General features: G+C 47.5%; 1 protein-coding gene across 6 annotated transcripts in view; it reads right to left on the reverse strand.

Annotated features, from left to right (window-relative positions):
- Positions 1-18,482, reverse strand: part of KIF16B (kinesin family member 16B) — a 283,334-nt gene that overhangs the window by 106,090 nt on the left and 158,762 nt on the right. For all 6 annotated transcript variants that reach the window (XM_065920888.1, XM_065920885.1, XM_065920886.1 and 3 more), the window contains exon 17: positions 17,436-17,524. In XM_065920888.1, coding sequence (XP_065776960.1) covers positions 17,436-17,524 — 89 coding nt within the window. The remainder of the gene's footprint in view (positions 1-17,435; positions 17,525-18,482) is intronic.

The raw sequence follows: 18,482 nt of genomic DNA on the forward strand, positions 1-18,482 counted from the left end.
CGGCCCAGCGGTTAGGATTCCACACTTTCAATGTAGGGGGTGCAAGCTGGATCCCTGGTCAGAGAACTAAGATCCCGCATGCCATGTGGCAAGGCCCAAAAAGAAAAAAGAATAGTGAAGCAGGAAAGATTTATACAAGTTGATTAACTGCAATGTAATAAAAAATTTGGGCTTCCTCAGTGGCTCAGTAGTAAAGAATCCTGCAATGCAGGAGGCTTGGGTTCGATGCCTGGGTCAGGCAGATCCCCTGGAGGAGGACATGGCAACCCACTCCAGTATTCTTGCCTGGAGAATCCCAAGGACAGAGGAGCCTGGTGGGCTACAGTCCATGGGGTTGTAAAGAGTCGAACATGCCTGAAGCGACTGAGCACAACCAATAATTTATGGGGGCAAACAGAAGAAATAGTCCCCAAAGTCATCAGTGATGAAGCAAGAGTTACACGGTGATATAAACATGGAAGGAAGATGAGTATTCAGTGGCCTGGGCACAAATGCCCAGGAAAACGGTAAAAGGAAAAGCCAAACATGGAGCTGTGTATCAAGTGTGAGCTCACTGTTGTTTTTTAAAAATACTCTTTATAATGCATGATTACAGTACCCAGCGTACAATTAAATATATAGAGTATAAAATATAAGTAAATATTACAAATATAAACCAGTCATTATTTCTTGGTGGAAGGATTGTGAATACCTGTGATTACTTTATACATTTCTGAATGTGTTATTTTTTGTAATAAGCATTTCAATTTATAATGAGACAAACTACCTGTTTCAAACATTTTTCTTAATCTACCCTGATTATAGCAACCGTCTTACTTCCTTTTTGCTCCCACAAATTTCTAGTTGATTTCCATTCATCTCCAGCAACAATGACGACTAACCTCAGTAGATCATAATATCGGGGGTTGCTGATGGTGACTAAATATCTAAAGTCACTGATGAGGGACATGGCTTTTCAAGGTTAGCATCATGATCTGGGAGAAAAGAAGGGGGTGGAAGTGCCTCCTTAGGGCACAACAATTCACATACACACACATACAATCAACAATCACTTCTCAAAACACTTACTTAGAAGCAGGAGCACGTTATTAAGAAAATCAAAGCTTTTCACTAAATATACTAAATAGACAGACCAAGAGCCGGCAAAGAGCTGCACTGAGAGACGCAGTCTCACCAACTATTTTAAGTGCCACCACAGGACTTCCCTGGTGGCCCAACGGTTGAGAGTGCATCTGCCAACGCAGGGGACACAGGTTCCACTCCTACTCCGAGAAGATCGCACACGAACGTGCAGCTAAGTCTGTGCCCGACAAACACTGAGTCCTCGCTCAGGAGCAGGTGAGGCTCAGCCCCTGGGCGTGCACCCCCAGAGGCCACGCTCTGTAGCAAGGGAAGCCACCCTAGCAAGCAGCCTGGGCACCGCAGCTAGCGAGGAGCCCCCACTCAGCACAGCTAGAGAGAGCCTGTGCGCAGCAACGAAGATCCGGAGCAACCAAAAAGTAATTTAAAAAGAAAACCCACTCCAGCTGTGAACTTGTTCTTTATCTTTGACAGCAATGAAGACCCAGCACAGGCCAAAAAAAAAAAAAAGAATTTTTTTTTAAATGATGAAAAAAATAAATAAATAAAAGAAAATGCTCTGAGTGAAGAGCCAGGGAAACGAAATCTGGGCTCGGCTCGGCAGGGGCTCCCTGCGGAAGTGACACTTAGGTGACTGGGATCTCATCCGACAGCACAGCACACGGAACCCTGCTCAATGTTACCCAGCAGCCGGGGTGGGAGGAAGACTTTGGGGCAGCATGGATACACGTATGTGTTTGGCTGACTCCCTTCACTGTGCATCTGGAACTATCACGTGGCTAATCGGCTACATTCCAATATAAAACTACAAGTTTAAAAGAAATAAATAAGCCGAGATCTTAGAGACAACGTACGTGGGAGTTAGCACGTGAAGAGCGAAGGGACATGTGGACGAGTGGTCTGAGACGAGGAAACAGCGTGTTTCCAGCAAAGGCCTGGGAGCAACAACAGACACATATGTATATCAGGAAGCCATGACTGAATCAGCAGCAAGCTCTAATCAGATGAGTCAACGAGTTACAGACAGCCTGTGGCAGATAATCAAACGAGTGCAAGATGCTGCTGCGGAGGAGAATCACGCTGGCTGCCGTGTAGGATGAAGAGGAATCCGCTGCCTTCCACCCTTGTCCATAACCGCCATCCATCACTGCACAGGGCACGTCCCTTCCTCAGCTACCACGTAATTCAGCTTTAGATCATACAATCTTATCAATACAACAGGGGAAACAGAAATGCCGCCACTTCGCAGACAACGCGAGGCTAAAGGGACCGAACGAAGACAGACGGCGCCTGGAATTCTACAGCTCGTGGAAAACAAAGGAGCTCATCATTTACAGTGGCGCACACTGGACCTATATTCAAGGACCAGAAAGAAAAAGGCTAAGTCAGTACAGACAGACCTCACTTTATTACACTTCCACAGATACTGTCTTTTTTCTTTCTTAAACAAACTGACGGTTTGTAGCAACCCTACATCGAACAAGTCAACCCAAGTGCTATTTTCCCGTCAGCATTTGCTCACTTCATGCCTGAGTCACATTTTAGTAATACATTTCATACTGAAAACTTTTCCATTATTATATCTGTGATGATGATCTGACCAGTGATCTTTTATGTTACTGTTGCAAAGACATTATGACTCACTGAAGGCTCAGATGATGGTTAGCATTTTTTAGTAAGAAACTTTTAAAATTAAAGTATGTATACTTTTTAGACAGAATCCTACTGCACACTTAACATACAGTAAAATGGAGTGTGTGCATGTGTGCTAAGTCGCTTCAGTCATGTCTGAGTCTTTGTGACTGTATGGACTCTGGCCCGCCAGGTTCCTCTGTCCATGGGACTTTCCAAGAAAGAATACTGGGTGGCCATGCCCTTCTCCAGGGGATCTTTCCAAGAGACTGAACCTGTGTCTCTCACATCTCCTGCATTGGCAGGCAGGTTCTTTACTGCTAAACATAATGGAGTAACAGCATAATTTTTAAAAGGCCGGGGAAACCAATCACTTGGTAGGACTCTCTCCGTGGCAGTATTTGCTCTGTCACGGTGCCCTGGAACCCGGCCGGCCATGTCCCCGAGGACCGCCGGGAACTGACGCTGCTCTCTGTTAATGGCAGGAAGAAGTTCACTCTTCTCAGCTGCTTCATCACAAGTTCTCCAAGAAGGTGCATCTTCACGAGCTATTTAAGGCACTATACAGCAACTGCCAAGTGAGCAAATGGTCCATGAAAAAGTGATACCACTGGGACCAGAGATGGGAATGGAAGTCAGCCTTGTAGCAAAGCAAACTTCTGAAAAATAGAAAGCCCGATAAAGCAAACCAGCAAAGACAGTACAAAACACATCCGCTAAAACACAGACTAACTACCAAATCACCAGCAACAGAAACATTTCCAACTACATGCATAAAACTTTCATGCTCAAGATCAAGCAAGGGAAAAAAAGAAACGATAAAACAATGTTTAAAGCCCCAGAGAGTGAGGGAAGAACAGAAAAAATGGGGATAGCAAGATACTGTATCCATGAGCAATGTGATCATCCCTCCCAGGACCCACAGTACGGACATGAACACACCTGAAGGTGCAGGTCTTCCCGGGGTATCTCCAGCTATGACCAGCTATTTCTGAAGTGCCTTCTACATGGGGTATGAGTTAAGGGGAAAACCTAGCTCACGTGTATTACATGGCAAGTGAAGTACTACACTGGGTGCTGAGTGAACAGATTAGATCCTGCTGACGGGCATCAACAGGGAAGCCAAGCTCGGCAGACAGAAGAACACACCTTGTTACTGATGTCTCCTTACTCTTTCCCTAGAGTGATGCATTTATCTTTCCCACTGAAAGAAGGTAAGGGCAGTGGGAGGGAAGGAGCAAAGAAATGAGGAAAGTGAAAGTGAAGCCGCTCAGTCATGTCTGACTCTTTGCAACCCCATGGACTGTAGCCTACTAGGCTCCTCTGTCCATAGGATTTTCAAGGCAAGAATACTAGAGTGGGTTGCCGTTTCCTTCTCCAGGGGATCTTCCTGACCCAGGGATCAAACTCGGGTCTCCTGCATTGCAGGCAGATGCTTTACCCTCTGAGCCAATGAGGAGGGAGAGTCTAAGGAAGAAACCGGGAAGGGGTTGGAGAGAGGAAGGAAGAGGAAACAACTTTTTTTCCCTACAATCACTGTCAGCTGGTAAGAAGTCTGCACCAGTGTCTGGGAGCCTCTCATTTTCTCCACTGCAATCCTGAGAACTCTTCATTCAGAATCTACTTCTTCTGGCTTTACACTCCAAAATCCTATCCCGACTATTAACCTGAAAGGAGCGGGAGGCTGGCGCTAACCACACATAGCACGGAGCTCAGCACAGGAAAAACCATGCCTGCTGGATCTCTGCTGATGACCAGGATGCTCGGAACATGCGTGCAGAGGGAGCCTCTGGTAGGGGCTTCCCTACACCCTCGTTGTTGTGAAGACAGCCAAGAGCTGCGCCCAGAAGGGTGTGCTCGTCCTGACACAGTCTACACTTCAAAAGGATTCCTTTCGAGTTTGCAAGCAGAGGGAAACTCTCATAGGGTTCTGGCAGGAAATCAATAGTGGTGATATGTACAGCCATCCTATAGGACAGTTTGTGAATGTGCATTAACAGCCTTAGGACGTATTAAATACACCCTCTGGCCTGGTAATTCCATTCTACATTTTTCTCCCTTGAGGAAGTAATACTCATGGGTCAGCACAAAGATTTAGCTACAAATGTGTTCAGCTCAAATGCTCGTCATAGCGCCAAACTACACAACAAGAACACCTACCAACAGAAGATGAGTAAGGCATGGAGTGGCCATACAAAGGAATCGCACATGGACTTAAAATGACAGAGGATAACACGTATGAAGAGGAAAAGACAGGTAAGTGCAAAAAACTCTCACAAGACCAGTGTGAACCCATCTGGTAAAAGAACACGTATACATGTATATAAATATACAAGTACATAAACATACACGTACATACACAAACACACACAGAGAAAGACAGACATGACTAGACAGTGGGACAAACAGAAGTACAGACTGGGATATACAGCAACATGTTCACTGCAATAATGTCTTTTTTGCTTGTTTGTGAAAATAAAAAGTCAGGTTAAAAATAATCATCACTCAGGGACTTCCCTGGGGGTCCAGTGGTTAAGACTTCTCTTTCCAAAGGAGGAGGTGCGGGTTCCATCCCTGGTCAGGGAGCTAACATCCTACATGCCTCATGGCCAAAATACCAAAACAAAATGGAGAAACGGTATTGCAACAAATTCAATAAAGACTTTTAAATGGTACACATAAAAAAAAAATCTTCAAAAAATCATCATTCATCTGTCCTCATCCCCTGATGTCGGTGACTTGACTTGAGACCACCTTCAGGGTCAGGGGCCACACACAGCTCCTGAGCTGGCGTTGATGCCCACCAATCCCATCCCAACACTATACTCCATGAAGTTCCCTGGACCACTTGCCAAACACAGGTGTGATTTTTGACTTTTGGTATTTCTGGTCCAACTGGATTTGAAACCCAGGCATTTCTCCCCTTCAGAATTTAATTATCCACATACAGTATATCCATTCAAACAGGCTCCCCACTGGTTAGCGCTTACATAAACATTTATGTGTATGCACAAACAAAAATTTCTCCTTTTTACTTTCAAGACTGAAATGAACTTGGAATGCATATAATTTTGCTTTGAGCACTTTCAAAAAGCTGTGGAAGCGCCCACACTCTGCCAAGTTAGTCACCTCAGAGTGGCGACAGGACACCTGAGGAGTGGGCTTGGTTTCTTCTTAAAGACACTGGGTCACTGAGAAGGAATGTTTTCCCTGCAGTGAAACTGCTTCCTGGCAAAGACCCTGGCTGGGCGCTTCTCCAAAATGGAGCTCCCTCCCGCAGGAAGTCACGGGGCTGCGTCGCCTCCTCCGAAAATCCTCTGGCACCAGGCACCACGCATGTGTACACACACATCCTGGCTTCCAGAAAGCCAGTGATGTGGGCCAGCAGTCAGTTCCCAAACAAGGACCTTGGACACAGCACACCCAATGCCATGTGTCCACTTGGGCTGATAAAATGTTCTTGAGTAACAAAGATGTCACTTCTTAAAAGCTGAAATCTTGCTATGATGCACAGCACGGGTTTTTGGAGAAAAATTCTCTTTGGAGAATTACTAGGCTGCCTGTTGAAACCAGGTGCTCTGAAGATGAGTTGGGTCTTACTAGATACAATCATTTGCAAACCAGATTTAATTCTTCCAGAGAGCTCTGCTCTAAGAGGCACTAGATGCTAAGTAATAAACATTTTTAACCTACTGCAATAAACATACTCAAATCTACATGATACCGAGGAAACCAAAAGATACACGCATGTGTAAAGGTTAAGAAAGCTACAAAATGTGTAAGAAGTACCTCTGTGTGCATGACAGCCTCACAAAGATGAGGCCCAGCTACAATGGAGACTCTGAAGTGTGTGGGACCATTTGAAGCACAAGGCCCCGGACACCTATGAGTGGAAACACCTCCTTTGCTGCCAAGTCCACACCTCAGGGAACATCTATGAACTGCTCACTGCACGCGAGATGCTGGAGATTCAAAGATGAGTAAGGCGTGGCTCCTGTTCTCGGGAAGCCTAGTGGGCAAGCAGGCAAAAGCATTAATGACATGAACCTGGGAAAAGCTATGGTGATAAAGGTGTGAGCCAGACACCTGGCAGAGAATGAAGAGGAAGCACTGAGCTCAAACTGGAGACACACAGCATGCCTCCGAGGAGCCCACTCCTATACGCACCATGGAAGACAAAGAGGACTGGCCGTGGGAAGGAGTGTGGGAGGGATTTGTAAAAGGCTTTATAGATGGATTTGGCCTGGAGAGAGCTGTGAAACAGCCATGTCCACTTACACCAAAGCATAAATTTCAAGGCAGAAAGTGACAGAAGAAGACAGTAGTGGGCAAATGGGTGACTGTGTTTGGGGCCTGGAGGGCATCCCAGAGGCACCGGGAGCCCGGCCCCATGCTGGGGTCACCACAAAGGGTTAACGGGGGGATTGCAGTGAGCTCCACCCTGTGGCCCCAGGCTGGGCAGGTTCCAGGGGCAAGTCCATGAGTACCCCCCACCCCCAACCCAGCGTCACCTCGAGAGGAAACCCGGAATCCCATGCACTGCCACGGGAATCCTGACGACTCCAGAAGGTCAGCTACTTCTTACGGACTGACCATGCTGGCCACTTAAAGAGGAAAGTCCCTCCCGAACATTCTCCACAATGAGGAGCAGCAAGATTCTCAGAGTGAACTTGTTGGAAGAGGAGGTGGGAGACTGGAAGGGGGGAGGCTGGAGAGGCAGAGGCCCTGTGTGGAGCCAATTCCGGGAGAAAAACTTTCCCGAGGGACAGAGTGGACTAAGATTTCTCTCAAGTGATGGAAAGTTGCTGGTGCTCAAGGGAAAGGAGCGGCTGAAAGTCAAGAACCCAGGATCTTTACAAAGATGAAAGTTTGCGAGGGTTTAATGAGAGAGGAACTAAGACGATGACAGGGTGTGTGTGTTGGTGGTGGTGGTGGGCAGGGGGAGGCACGCTGGGGGTTGCTGACTTTATTAAGCTAGTACTAAGCATTAGGGAATCAGGAAAGCAGAAAGCTAATTCGCCTAAGAGGGGGAAAGTTCAGAAGCAAAAAGAGAACGCTGACTCCAGAGCAGTCCTGAGAGAGGCGACAAGGCAAATCAGGGTAAGGGACCCTGAACTCTGCACGTGTCTCCAGGGCCAGGCCTGCTGAAGCCTGTGGGACAGATCCCAGGGTGGGGGGACATGGCATTCTGCTGGGAGGAGCAGGCGGGCAGCCAAGCGTTGGGTGAGCTGCACAGCGGCCCAATGCAGAAGTCAGCCTGGAGGAGTGCAAGTGTCCCGGGCAAAGGCTACCGGCGCCCTGACTACTGCCAGGCTTTACCAAAGTCTGCCCATGAGCATGCTCACACACCAAGGGGTCTGAGCCCCAGTTCAGGGTCTTTTCCAGTGAGACAGTTCTTCACATCAGGGGGCCAAAGTATTGGAGTTACAGCCTTAACATCAGTCCTTCCAATGAATATTCAGGACTGTTTTCCTTTCGGATGGACTGATTGCATCTCCTTGCAGTCCAAGGGACTCTCAAGAGTCTTCTCCAACATCACAGTTCAAAAGCATCAAATCTTCGGCACTCAGCTTTCTTGATAGTCCAACTCTCACATCCATACATGACTACTGGAAAAACCATAGCTTTGGTTAGATGGACCTTTGTTGGCAAAGTAATGTCTCTACTTTTTAATATGCTGCCTAGGTTGGCCATAGCTTTTGTTCCAAGGGGCAAGTTCTTTTGATTTCATGGCTGCAGTCACTGTCTGCAGTGATTTTGGAGCCCAAAAGAATAAAGTCTCTCACTGTTTCCGTTGCTTCCCCATCTATTTGTCATGAAGTGATGAGACCAGATGTCATGATCTTAGTTCTCTGAATGTTGAGCTTTAAGCCAGCTTTTTCACTTTCATCAAGAAGCTCTTTTGTTCCTCTTCGCTGTCTGCCATAAGGGTGGTGTCATCTACATATCTGAGGTTATTGATATTTCTCCCGGCAATCTTGATTCCACCTTGTGCTTCCTCCAGGCCAGCGTTTCTCATGATGTACTCTGCATATAAGTTAAATAAGCAGGGTGACAATAAACAGCCTTGACACACTCCTTTTCGTATTTTGAATCAGTCTGTTGTTCCATGTCTGGTTCAGACTGACACTCATCAGTTATTTACTGTACTTTCTGGGGGAGCAGACCTTGAGATTTTCCATCTTTCTGTATTTCCAAACACTATTTTCCAGATAGGATATTCTTGAGAATATGGAAGAAAAACAGAGTGAAGAAAAACCACAATGAGGTAACATCTCACGCCCATTAGGGTGGCCACTATCAAAAACGAAAGAGAACAAAAAAAAAAGAAAAAAACAGAAAATATCTGTTTTCACAACTGCCAATAGTGGAAACAACCCAAGTTCACTGGCAGATGAATGAATATATAAGATATGACGTATACATGCAACGGAATGTTATTTAGCCTTAAAAAGAAAGAAATTCTGATACCTGTTACAAAATGGATGAATTCTGAAGACATTATACTACACAAAATACACCAGTCACAAAAAGAAACACTATATGAACCCACTGATATGAGGCACCTGGAGTAGAGACAGACAGTAGAATGGTGGTTGCCAGGGTGACTGGCGGGGGGCGGGGAGGGGGTTGGGATATTATTTAATGAGCACAGAGTTTCAGTTTTATAGCAATAGAGTTCTGGAGATTAGCTGCAATGATGTGACGCACTTAATACTACTGTACCCTTAAAATGGTTAAGATGGCAAATTTCATGTTAAATGTATCTTGTGTGTTTATGTGCTTCAGTTCAGTTCAGTCACTCAGTCATGTCCAACTCTCTGCGACCCCATGAATCGCAGCACGCCAGGCCTCCCTGTCCATCGCCAACTCCCGGAGTCCACCCAAACCCATGTCCATCGAGTCAGTGATGCCATCCAGCCATCTCATCCTCTGTTGTTCCCTTCTCCTCCTGCCCCCAATCCCTCCCAGCATCAGGGTCTTTTCCAATGAGTCAACTCTTTGCATGAGGTGGCCAAAGTATTGGAGTTTCAGCTTCAGCATCAGTCCTTCCAGTGAACACCCAGGACTGATCTCCTTTAGGATGCACTGGTTGGATTTCCTTGCAGTTCAAGGGACTCTCAAGAGTCTTCTCCAACACCACAGTTCAAAAGCATCAATTTTTTGGCGCTCAGCTTTCCTCACAGTCCAACTCTTACATCCATACAGGACCACTGGAAAAACCATAGCCTTGACCAGACGGACCTTTGTTGGCAAAGTAATGTCTTTGCTTTTTAATATGCTGTCTAGGTTGGTCATAACTTTCCTTCCAAGGAGTAAGCGTCTTTTCATTTCATGGCTGCAGTCACCATCTGCAGTGATTTTGAAGCCTCAAAAAATAAAGTCTGACACTGTTTCCACTGTTTCCCCATCTATTTCCCATGAAGTGATGGGATCAGATGCCATGATCTTAGTTTTCTGAATGTTGAGCTTTAAGTCAACTTATTCACTCTCCTCTTTCACTTTCATCAAGAGGTTTTTTAGTTCCTCTTCACTTTCTGCCATAAGGGTGGTGTCATCTGCATATCTGAGGTTATTGATATTTCTCCTGGCAATCTTGATTCCAGCTTGTGCTTCTTCCAGCCCAGCATTTCTCATGATGTACTTTGCATATACATTAAATAAGCAGGGTGACAGTATACAGCCTTGACGTACTCCTTTTCCTATGTGCTTAGTTGTGACCAACTCTTTGACCGCATGGACTGTAGCCTGCCAGGCCACTCTGTCCATGGGGATTTCCCAGGCAAGAATACTAGAGTGGGTTGCCATTTCCTTCTCCAGGGGATCTTCCCAACCCAGGTATCAAACCTGTGTCTCCTGCATCTCCTACACTGGCAGGTGGATTCATCTTAGCACAATTTTAAAAAGGAATGAAGAAATGAGTTAGCATATGCTTACGAGTACAGAGAAAACAATTCTCTGTTGTATCCTGGGCCATACATTTTAATCACAATCCTTATTCTAAGCACACCTACCAGAACTTGTAAAAGTGTTACCTGCACACGGGTGCTGAGAACATGCCAGCAGAACCTGAGCTGCCATGTCTCCTGCCCCATCCTGCCAAAGTGCATCTCCTCAAAGAACAGCTGTCTGTTTATCAAAGCAAACTGCACGCATCCTGGCTTGGCTTTCAGAGCACTCCCCAGCCAAGCCCCGACCTGCAGAATCTTTTCTCTTCTAGCACTGAGCACAACTCCTGCCAGCACTCACCTAGTTTCCTCCCCCAGAGCATCTACTCTCCAGGGGAAAACCCTCTCTTCCTGCAGACCTCTCAGGGCCCAGCATATGATCTAGTTCACTGGACAGGATAGGACCTCCTCAAAGAGAACTGAGGGGAGTGACCTGGGGCTCTGCCTGACAAGCATCCATGGCTAAATCTCTGCTCAGTGTTCAACCTGCTTTGTTCTCCAAGGTAAGGTATCTTACAGACTTCTAGCATCTTCATATCCTCGGCTATGGAGAAGGAAGTGCTAGATTAGATGGAGTCACCACCCAAGCCCCCTCAGAGCCCTGCTGTGCCCTCCACACCACCTCCTCCTGCCAGGGACCCTGGCGACTCACTATAGGCTGCGTGTTGCCACGGCAATGAGACTGCACGGAAGAAAGGGAGAAGCCCCCCTTTCCATTTATCCAGCGGTGCTTAACCTCGGTCACAGCTATTTACACCTGCTCAGCTTCCCAAGCAGCTGAGTGATAAAGCATCTGCCTGCAACACAGGAGACGAAGGTTCGATCCCTGGGTCAGAAAGATCTCCTGGAGAAGGAAATCGCAACCCACTACGGTATTCTTGCCTGGGAAATCCCATAGACAGCAGAGCCGGGCAGGCTACAGTCCACGGGGTTGCAAAGAGCTGGACACGACTTAGTGACAAAGTTCAGTTCAGTTCAAACTAATTGACAACAAATTTACACCTGTTACATCAAAACAGGTACAAACAACCCAGTGCGGCTTTATTCCTACTTTGTTTTGCCGAGTTCCTGGAGCAAATAAACTGTACAGGGTGTCTGCTTCCCATAAATCAGAGGCAGTGACTTTTCTCCAATTATGTTTTTTTTTTCTCTTTTTATTATGTGCTTATTTATTTATTTTTTTCATTTATTTTGATTAGTTGGAGGCTAATTACTTTACAATATTGTAGTGGTTTTTGCCATACATTGACATGAATCAGCCATGGATTTACATGTAATCCCCATCCCGATCCCTGCTTCCACCTCCCTCTCCACCCAATCCCTCTGGGTCTTCCCAGTGCACCAGCCCCGAGCACTTGTCTCATGCATCCAACTTGGGCTGGTGATCTGTTTCACCCTTGATAATATACATGTTTCGATGCTGTTCTCTCTAAACATCCCGGAAATAGAACTGCCATATGACCCAGCAATCCCACTTCTGGGCATACACACTGAGGAAACCAGATCTGAAAGAGACACGTGCACCCCAATGTTCATTGCAGCACTGTTTATAATAGCCAGGACATGGAAGCAACCTAGATGTCTATCAGCAGACGAATGGATAAGGAAGTTGTGGTACATATACACCATGGAATGTTACTCAGCCATTAAAAAGAATTCATTTGAATCAGTTCTAATGAGATGGATGAAACTGGAGCCCATTATACAGAGTGAGGTAAGCCAGAAAGATAAAGACCAATACAGTATACTAATGCATATATATGGAATTTAGAAAGATGGTAATGATAACCCTATATGCAAAATAGAAAAAGAGACACAGATGTACAGAACAGACTTCTGGACTCTGTGGGAGAAGGCGAGGGTGGTACTGGCACAAAGACAGAAATATAGATCAATGGAACAAAATAGAAAGCCCAGAGATAAATCCATGAACCTATGGACACCTTATCTTCAACAAAGGAGGCAAGAATATACAATGGAAAAAAAGACAACCTCTTTAACAAGTGGTGCTGGGAAAACTGGTCAACCACTTGTAAAAGACTGAAACTAGAACACTTTCTAACACCATATACAAAAATAAACTCAAAATGGATTAAAGATCTAAATGTAAGACCAGAAACTATAAAACTCCTAGAGGAGAACATAAGCAAAACACTCTCTGGCATGAATCACAGCAGGATCCTCTATGACCCACCTCCCAGAATACTGGAAATAAAAGCAAAAATAAACAAATGGGACCTGATTAAACTTAAAAGCTTTTGCACAATAAAGGAAACTATAAGCAATGTGAAAAGACAGCCCTCAGATTGGGAGAAAATAATAGCAAATGAAGCAACAGACAAAGCATTAATCTCAAAAATATACAAGCAACTCCTGAAGCTCAATTCCAGAAAAATAAATGACCCAATCAAAAAATGGGCCAAAGAACTAAACAGACATTTCTCAAAAGAAGACATACACATGGCTAACAAACACATGAAAAGATGCTCAACATCACTCATTATCAGAGAAATGCAAATCAAAACCACAATGAGGTACCATTACACGCCAGTCAGGATGGCTGCTATCCAAAAGTCTACAAGCAATAAATGCTGGAGAGGGTGTGGAGAAAAGGGAACCCTCTTACACTGTTGGTGGGAATGCAAACTAGTACAGCCACTATGGAGGACAGTGTGGAGATTCCTTAAAAAACTGGAAATAGAACTGCCATATGATCCAATTATGTTTTAATTCATGGGTAATAGTTCTCCGTGCAAGTGGCAATTGGAGGGGGCAGCTAGGATCAGGGGAATGACGGTATGATGACGTATCAAGTCATTTGAATTTGAATTGGTACAGATGAGCACTGCAAAGGTAGCAGATAAGAGATGCATGGATGTGCGGGTCACCACAGCCGCATCCACTCATCCAGCACGTTTCCACAGCCAACCGCAGACCGACTCTCACTGAGTTCTCAGACTACCTTGGCCCAAGCCTTCACTTCTTCATAAGGCCCTCTTCCCACCTTTTGCCTGAGGATCTTGAACATGAACTTGAGGTTATTCCACCAATTGCAGTGTCATTCTGGAACTGACTCATGCCTCAGATACACATTCCTTTGCATGATGTGCCATTTTCCACCATTTGGAACACACGTGCCCAGAGGAATTAGTGAAAAACCTTCTCTCCCACAAAGGACATGTGTGAAATGAACTGAAAGTCACTCAGTCATGTCTGACTCTTTGCGACCACATGGACTATATAGTCCATGGAATATTCCAGGCAAGAATATTGGAGTGGATAGCCTTTCCCTTCTCCAGGGGATCTTCCCAACCCAGGGATCAAACCCAGGTCTCCTGCACTGTACGTGGATTCTTTACCAGCTGAGCCACAAGGGAAGCCCAAGAAAACTGGAGTGGATAACCTATCCCTTCTCCAGTGGATCTTCCCAAACCAGGAATTGAACTGGGGTCTCCTGAATTGCAAGTGGATTCTTTACCAACTGAGCTATCAGGAAAGTCCCAAGGACATGTGCATCTCACCATAAACTCATCATTAATCTGTTTGCTAAACATTCATCAAGCATGCTACATGAATGACACTGTAGAATATAGAAATTAGTAAGACCAGCCTCTGACCTCTAAAAATTTCCAACCTAGTAGGAAAGATACACAGACTGAACTCTCACCCCACTGCCAGCCAGGGAGGTCATTCCTGCTGCCCTTACCTCAGAAGCAGGTTTGCCATCTGCCCAATTGTTTAAATCCAAAGCCTGGGGACAGCCCTCAATTCCATGATGCTCCATCTCCATGATGACTACCCAGATCCAAGTCGCTGGTACCTCCCACCTGGACTAAGGCAGCAGCTTCCTAAATGGTCTCTTGCTTCTACACTACCTTCTCCAAAAGCCACATGTACTAACATCTGCAGTAAATTAATCTTCACGTTCCTCTACTGCTTAAAGACATCTAACAGCTTCCCAGCACTCTTGGGAACAGCCAAATTCTTTCCAGGGATCTCCAAGGCCCACATCAGCTGGCCCCCTGCCCTCCCGGCATCCCGCCCCCCGGTGACTGCACCCATCTGCTCTACCCTCACTCCACCTCCTGGTTGGATGCCATGTACCTGCTTGCTCTCCCTCTGCCTGGAGACGCCCGCCCCCTTCCAGTCACACAAGCATCATCCTCGCTCTGCGCCAGCCTTATAAGAAATGTCCCCGCCTCAGGAGGCCTCTCCTGACCTCTCCGTCTAGGACTGCCGGAGTCGTTCTACTTTCATCTCATTTTCATTTTCTACCCTTATTCATAAATGACCTGTGATGGCTGCTCCCCTGGAGCGACCTGTAAGCCCACCAGGGGTCTTATCGGGAACCGTGTCCCCAAGGGGAGAACCATGTCCCCAAGGGGAGAACCATGCCTGCTTCTCAGGAGGGGCTGAGAAAGGACCTGCTGACAGACAAGTGTGCATCACAAAGAACAAGACAAGGCTGCCAGAGATGGAGCGATGAGCCGTGAGAAAGCCGTGGGAGGAGGGAAGTTAGGAACAGCATCCAGAGGAGGCCGTATGCACTGCGCCTTAAGGACGGGCAGAAAGCATCACCAAAGGCGCACCAGGCTCTGGGACTAGAAGAGAAGAAGCCCCAAAGGCATGACTGGTCCAGGGTGGTCTGAGGACGAGCGGGACCCTAAACGGAACAGCTGGTGCCCAGGGTAAGGGGCGGGAGGGCGGGCTGGGGGCCAGCACGGATGATGGGGAGTTCACCGAGGCCTGGGATCTTACATTTCAGACCAGGAAAAAAATCACTGAAAAGTTTGAGGGTGAAGCTACTACATTCTGACCTACACTTCACAGACACTGAGAAAAACCACTTCAGCTTAAATACAAGCAAACAACAACAAAACAGCATCACTTTTAAGAGGACGGCATAGTCTCCTGCGTTTGGAGGAGATCCCATCTGTAAGGCCTGGGAGAGCGGGCCGCAGCTGGCAACACTGTATCCCAGAGCTCAGGCTGAATGCAGATTACTTTCTGTTTTCAGAGGCATGGAACAGTCATGCGTCACTGCCAAGTTTACTCAGAGTCGCGAGAATACGAAGCTGGTATCTGGATCCTGGGACAGGAAATGGGTTCCAAGTGGGGAGATGAATCCACCCATGTAAACACACTGCACACCCCAAAGACTCAAGCAGCCCCACAACACTGAGCAGATGGGAACGTGCTTAAACGGAAGACAACCCTAAACACCTGCATGTTATGTTAAACCCAAATAAAGTGAGCACGTGAAAGATGCAGTCTCAGTCATGGTAAAAGGCTGCTGTTAAAACCACAGAGAGGAATTAAAGACCGACAACCTAATGAGCTTCCCAAGTCCCAATAATCCAGCTGCTCTGAGACTGCTCTCATGTTTCAGGGGTCTTACCAATCACAAAGGGTTAATCCAAGACAGATTTACCTAAACAAGCACAACTCCTCTCAGTAACCCTGTCATAAGATAGAAAGGCTTCATGAACGGTGCTGGCAAGGGCTGACACAGAAGGGACCTGCCTATGTGCACATCCAGGAGTTCTGGAAGGAGAGAGGGCCCAGGAGTCTGCAGCCAGTGGTCTACTAACCAGACCTGGGCTTCCGCCCACTTGCCGATAGAAAAATGAATCCAGAAACATGATCAAAGGCCCCCTCCCAGCTTTAAACTCCTACAACAGTGAAGGAAGTCCTTATAGGTGTGTCTATTGTCCACAAACAGGACTGACCCGAACTGAGGGACGAGGTATTCAGACTTTGTGAGAAGTGCTGAGACGGGGGCAATGGGCCATGGAACCGGTTCCCAGGTGGGAAACCGTGCCCCACATGGGGAAAGGCAGGAAGGAACAAAGGCAGGAAGGAACAGAGTCAGAGCACAGGCTGGGAATCAGGCCGACCTGGGCTCACACCATGGCTCTGACCCTGAAACTGATGAGCAAACCTATGTGAACTCTACGTATGAGAGTCATTGTGAGAAATACGGAGCTGATGAAGATGATGCACTCAGAACAGTGCCTGGGACAGTGACGACCAACGAACCATCAGTTCTGAAGATGGTAGTGTTGTCAATTTTAACACATTTAGCTATGAGATTTACCTCCACTGTTTTACATGAGATTCTCTTTGCAAGAAAGATAAAATTATGGACTCTTCACACGCCTGGCAAAGACCCCAAAGTCCTTTCATCCACTTCTCTGTTTTGAGGCATTTTCATGATCATGTCGGGGATGGAACCATGGAGGACTCAGGCAATTAAGCTAACTGCTCAAGGTCCCCCACCACCAAGTCCATTTAAACCACCACCGTTCTTAGTGGTCTCCTAGAGCCTGGAAGGAGTGAACATGACTCCCTGGGCATCTGAAGCCCTAAGAACCAAAGCTGTTTCTGCGATTACACCACAATTACAAGATGAAGTGAAAGGACCTGAGCCAAAGGGATCGTGCACGGAGCAATCCAAGTGTCAGCTCTAAAATATTAGACTGCTATGAAAACAAGAAGGAAGCCGTGATGAGGCTTACCAATGCTGATTATTTAAGAATCAGAGTGAATCACCTCATATGTGTCGTGATTATAACTCGTTAAAGGATACTCATACACAGTGAGTGCTGGAAAGGAACCTGAAAAATCACTATGGCTGATTTGATAAAGGAGGATTGACTGCAGAAGCTTTATTTAACTGATTCTTTTTCTTAAGTGAGTGACTTTAATGGGGTCAACAGAGCAAACACAACCACAGGGGCGACCCTAGGGAAGGCGACGCTGCAGTCCACTCACCCTGGGTTGTAGAGCATGACGGCAGAGAGGTTCTCACGGGACTTGGACAGGTCGCTCATGGACAAGCTGAGGGAGGGCAGAAGGCCGCTCTAAGAGCAGACACAGGGCAGAGCGGTTACCTCGGCGGCAGGAGAAGGCCGTGCTCTGCGCGCACCCATCTCTCCTGGGGAGAGGCAGTGAGGGGCCCACCCCCCAGGAGCCCACACACAACTGGCCTCCCTGAGGACAGAAGCTGGGGCAGCCAGGCCCGGGGTCTATCCGGAACCCAAGCCCCATGCTAAGGCCAGCAGGGTCTCACACCCGCACCGGAGTCGCTCAGCCCCAAGGGGCTCCCTGACCTGCTGCTGCATCCAGGGAAGGAGGGGCCCTGGCAGCGGCACCCACGCCTGCTGAGTGACAAAGAGGGACGGGGAGGAGGAGGGAGACCAGGAGAGTGAACGCTGGCCCTGCTCTGCTCCCACGGAAAGTTACTGGCAGGCCTGTTTCCTTCCCTCTCCTCCCTGCAACGGGGTCCCGAAAGGGCCCTCCAGGGAGACCTGGGCTGAGCAGACAGGAGGCTCACAGGCTTGAAGCAGCGGTCCAGAGAAGACTGGGGTGGGGACTGCCGCTTTCTGGTTATCCCCACCTCAGTCACTGGGAACCCCAGCAGTCCTGGAAAAGCAGGCTGAGGCACGGAGCTGTGGGACTCGGGGCGGGGGCTGACCCCTGTGTGAGGGGCCGTGTGACTCAGGGTGAAGGGCTGACACCCCGTGTGAGGGGCTATGACTCAGGCTGAAGGGCTGACACCCTGTGTGAGGGCCATGTGACTCGGGGCGGGGAGCTGAACCCCGTGTGAGGGGCTGTGTGACTCGGGATGGGGGGCTGACACCCCGTGTGAGGGGCCGTGTGACTCGGGGCGGGGGGCTGACACTCCGTGTAAGGGGCTGTGTGAGTCGGGATGGGGGGCTGACACCCCGTGTGAGGGGCTGTGTGACTCGGGGCGGGGGGCTGACACTCCGTGTAAGGGGCTGTGTGACTCGGGATGGGGGGCTGACACCCCGTGTGAGG

Source organism: Muntiacus reevesi, chromosome 2, assembly GCF_963930625.1.
Source record: "Muntiacus reevesi chromosome 2, mMunRee1.1, whole genome shotgun sequence".
Lineage (NCBI taxonomy): Eukaryota > Metazoa > Chordata > Mammalia > Artiodactyla > Cervidae > Muntiacus > Muntiacus reevesi.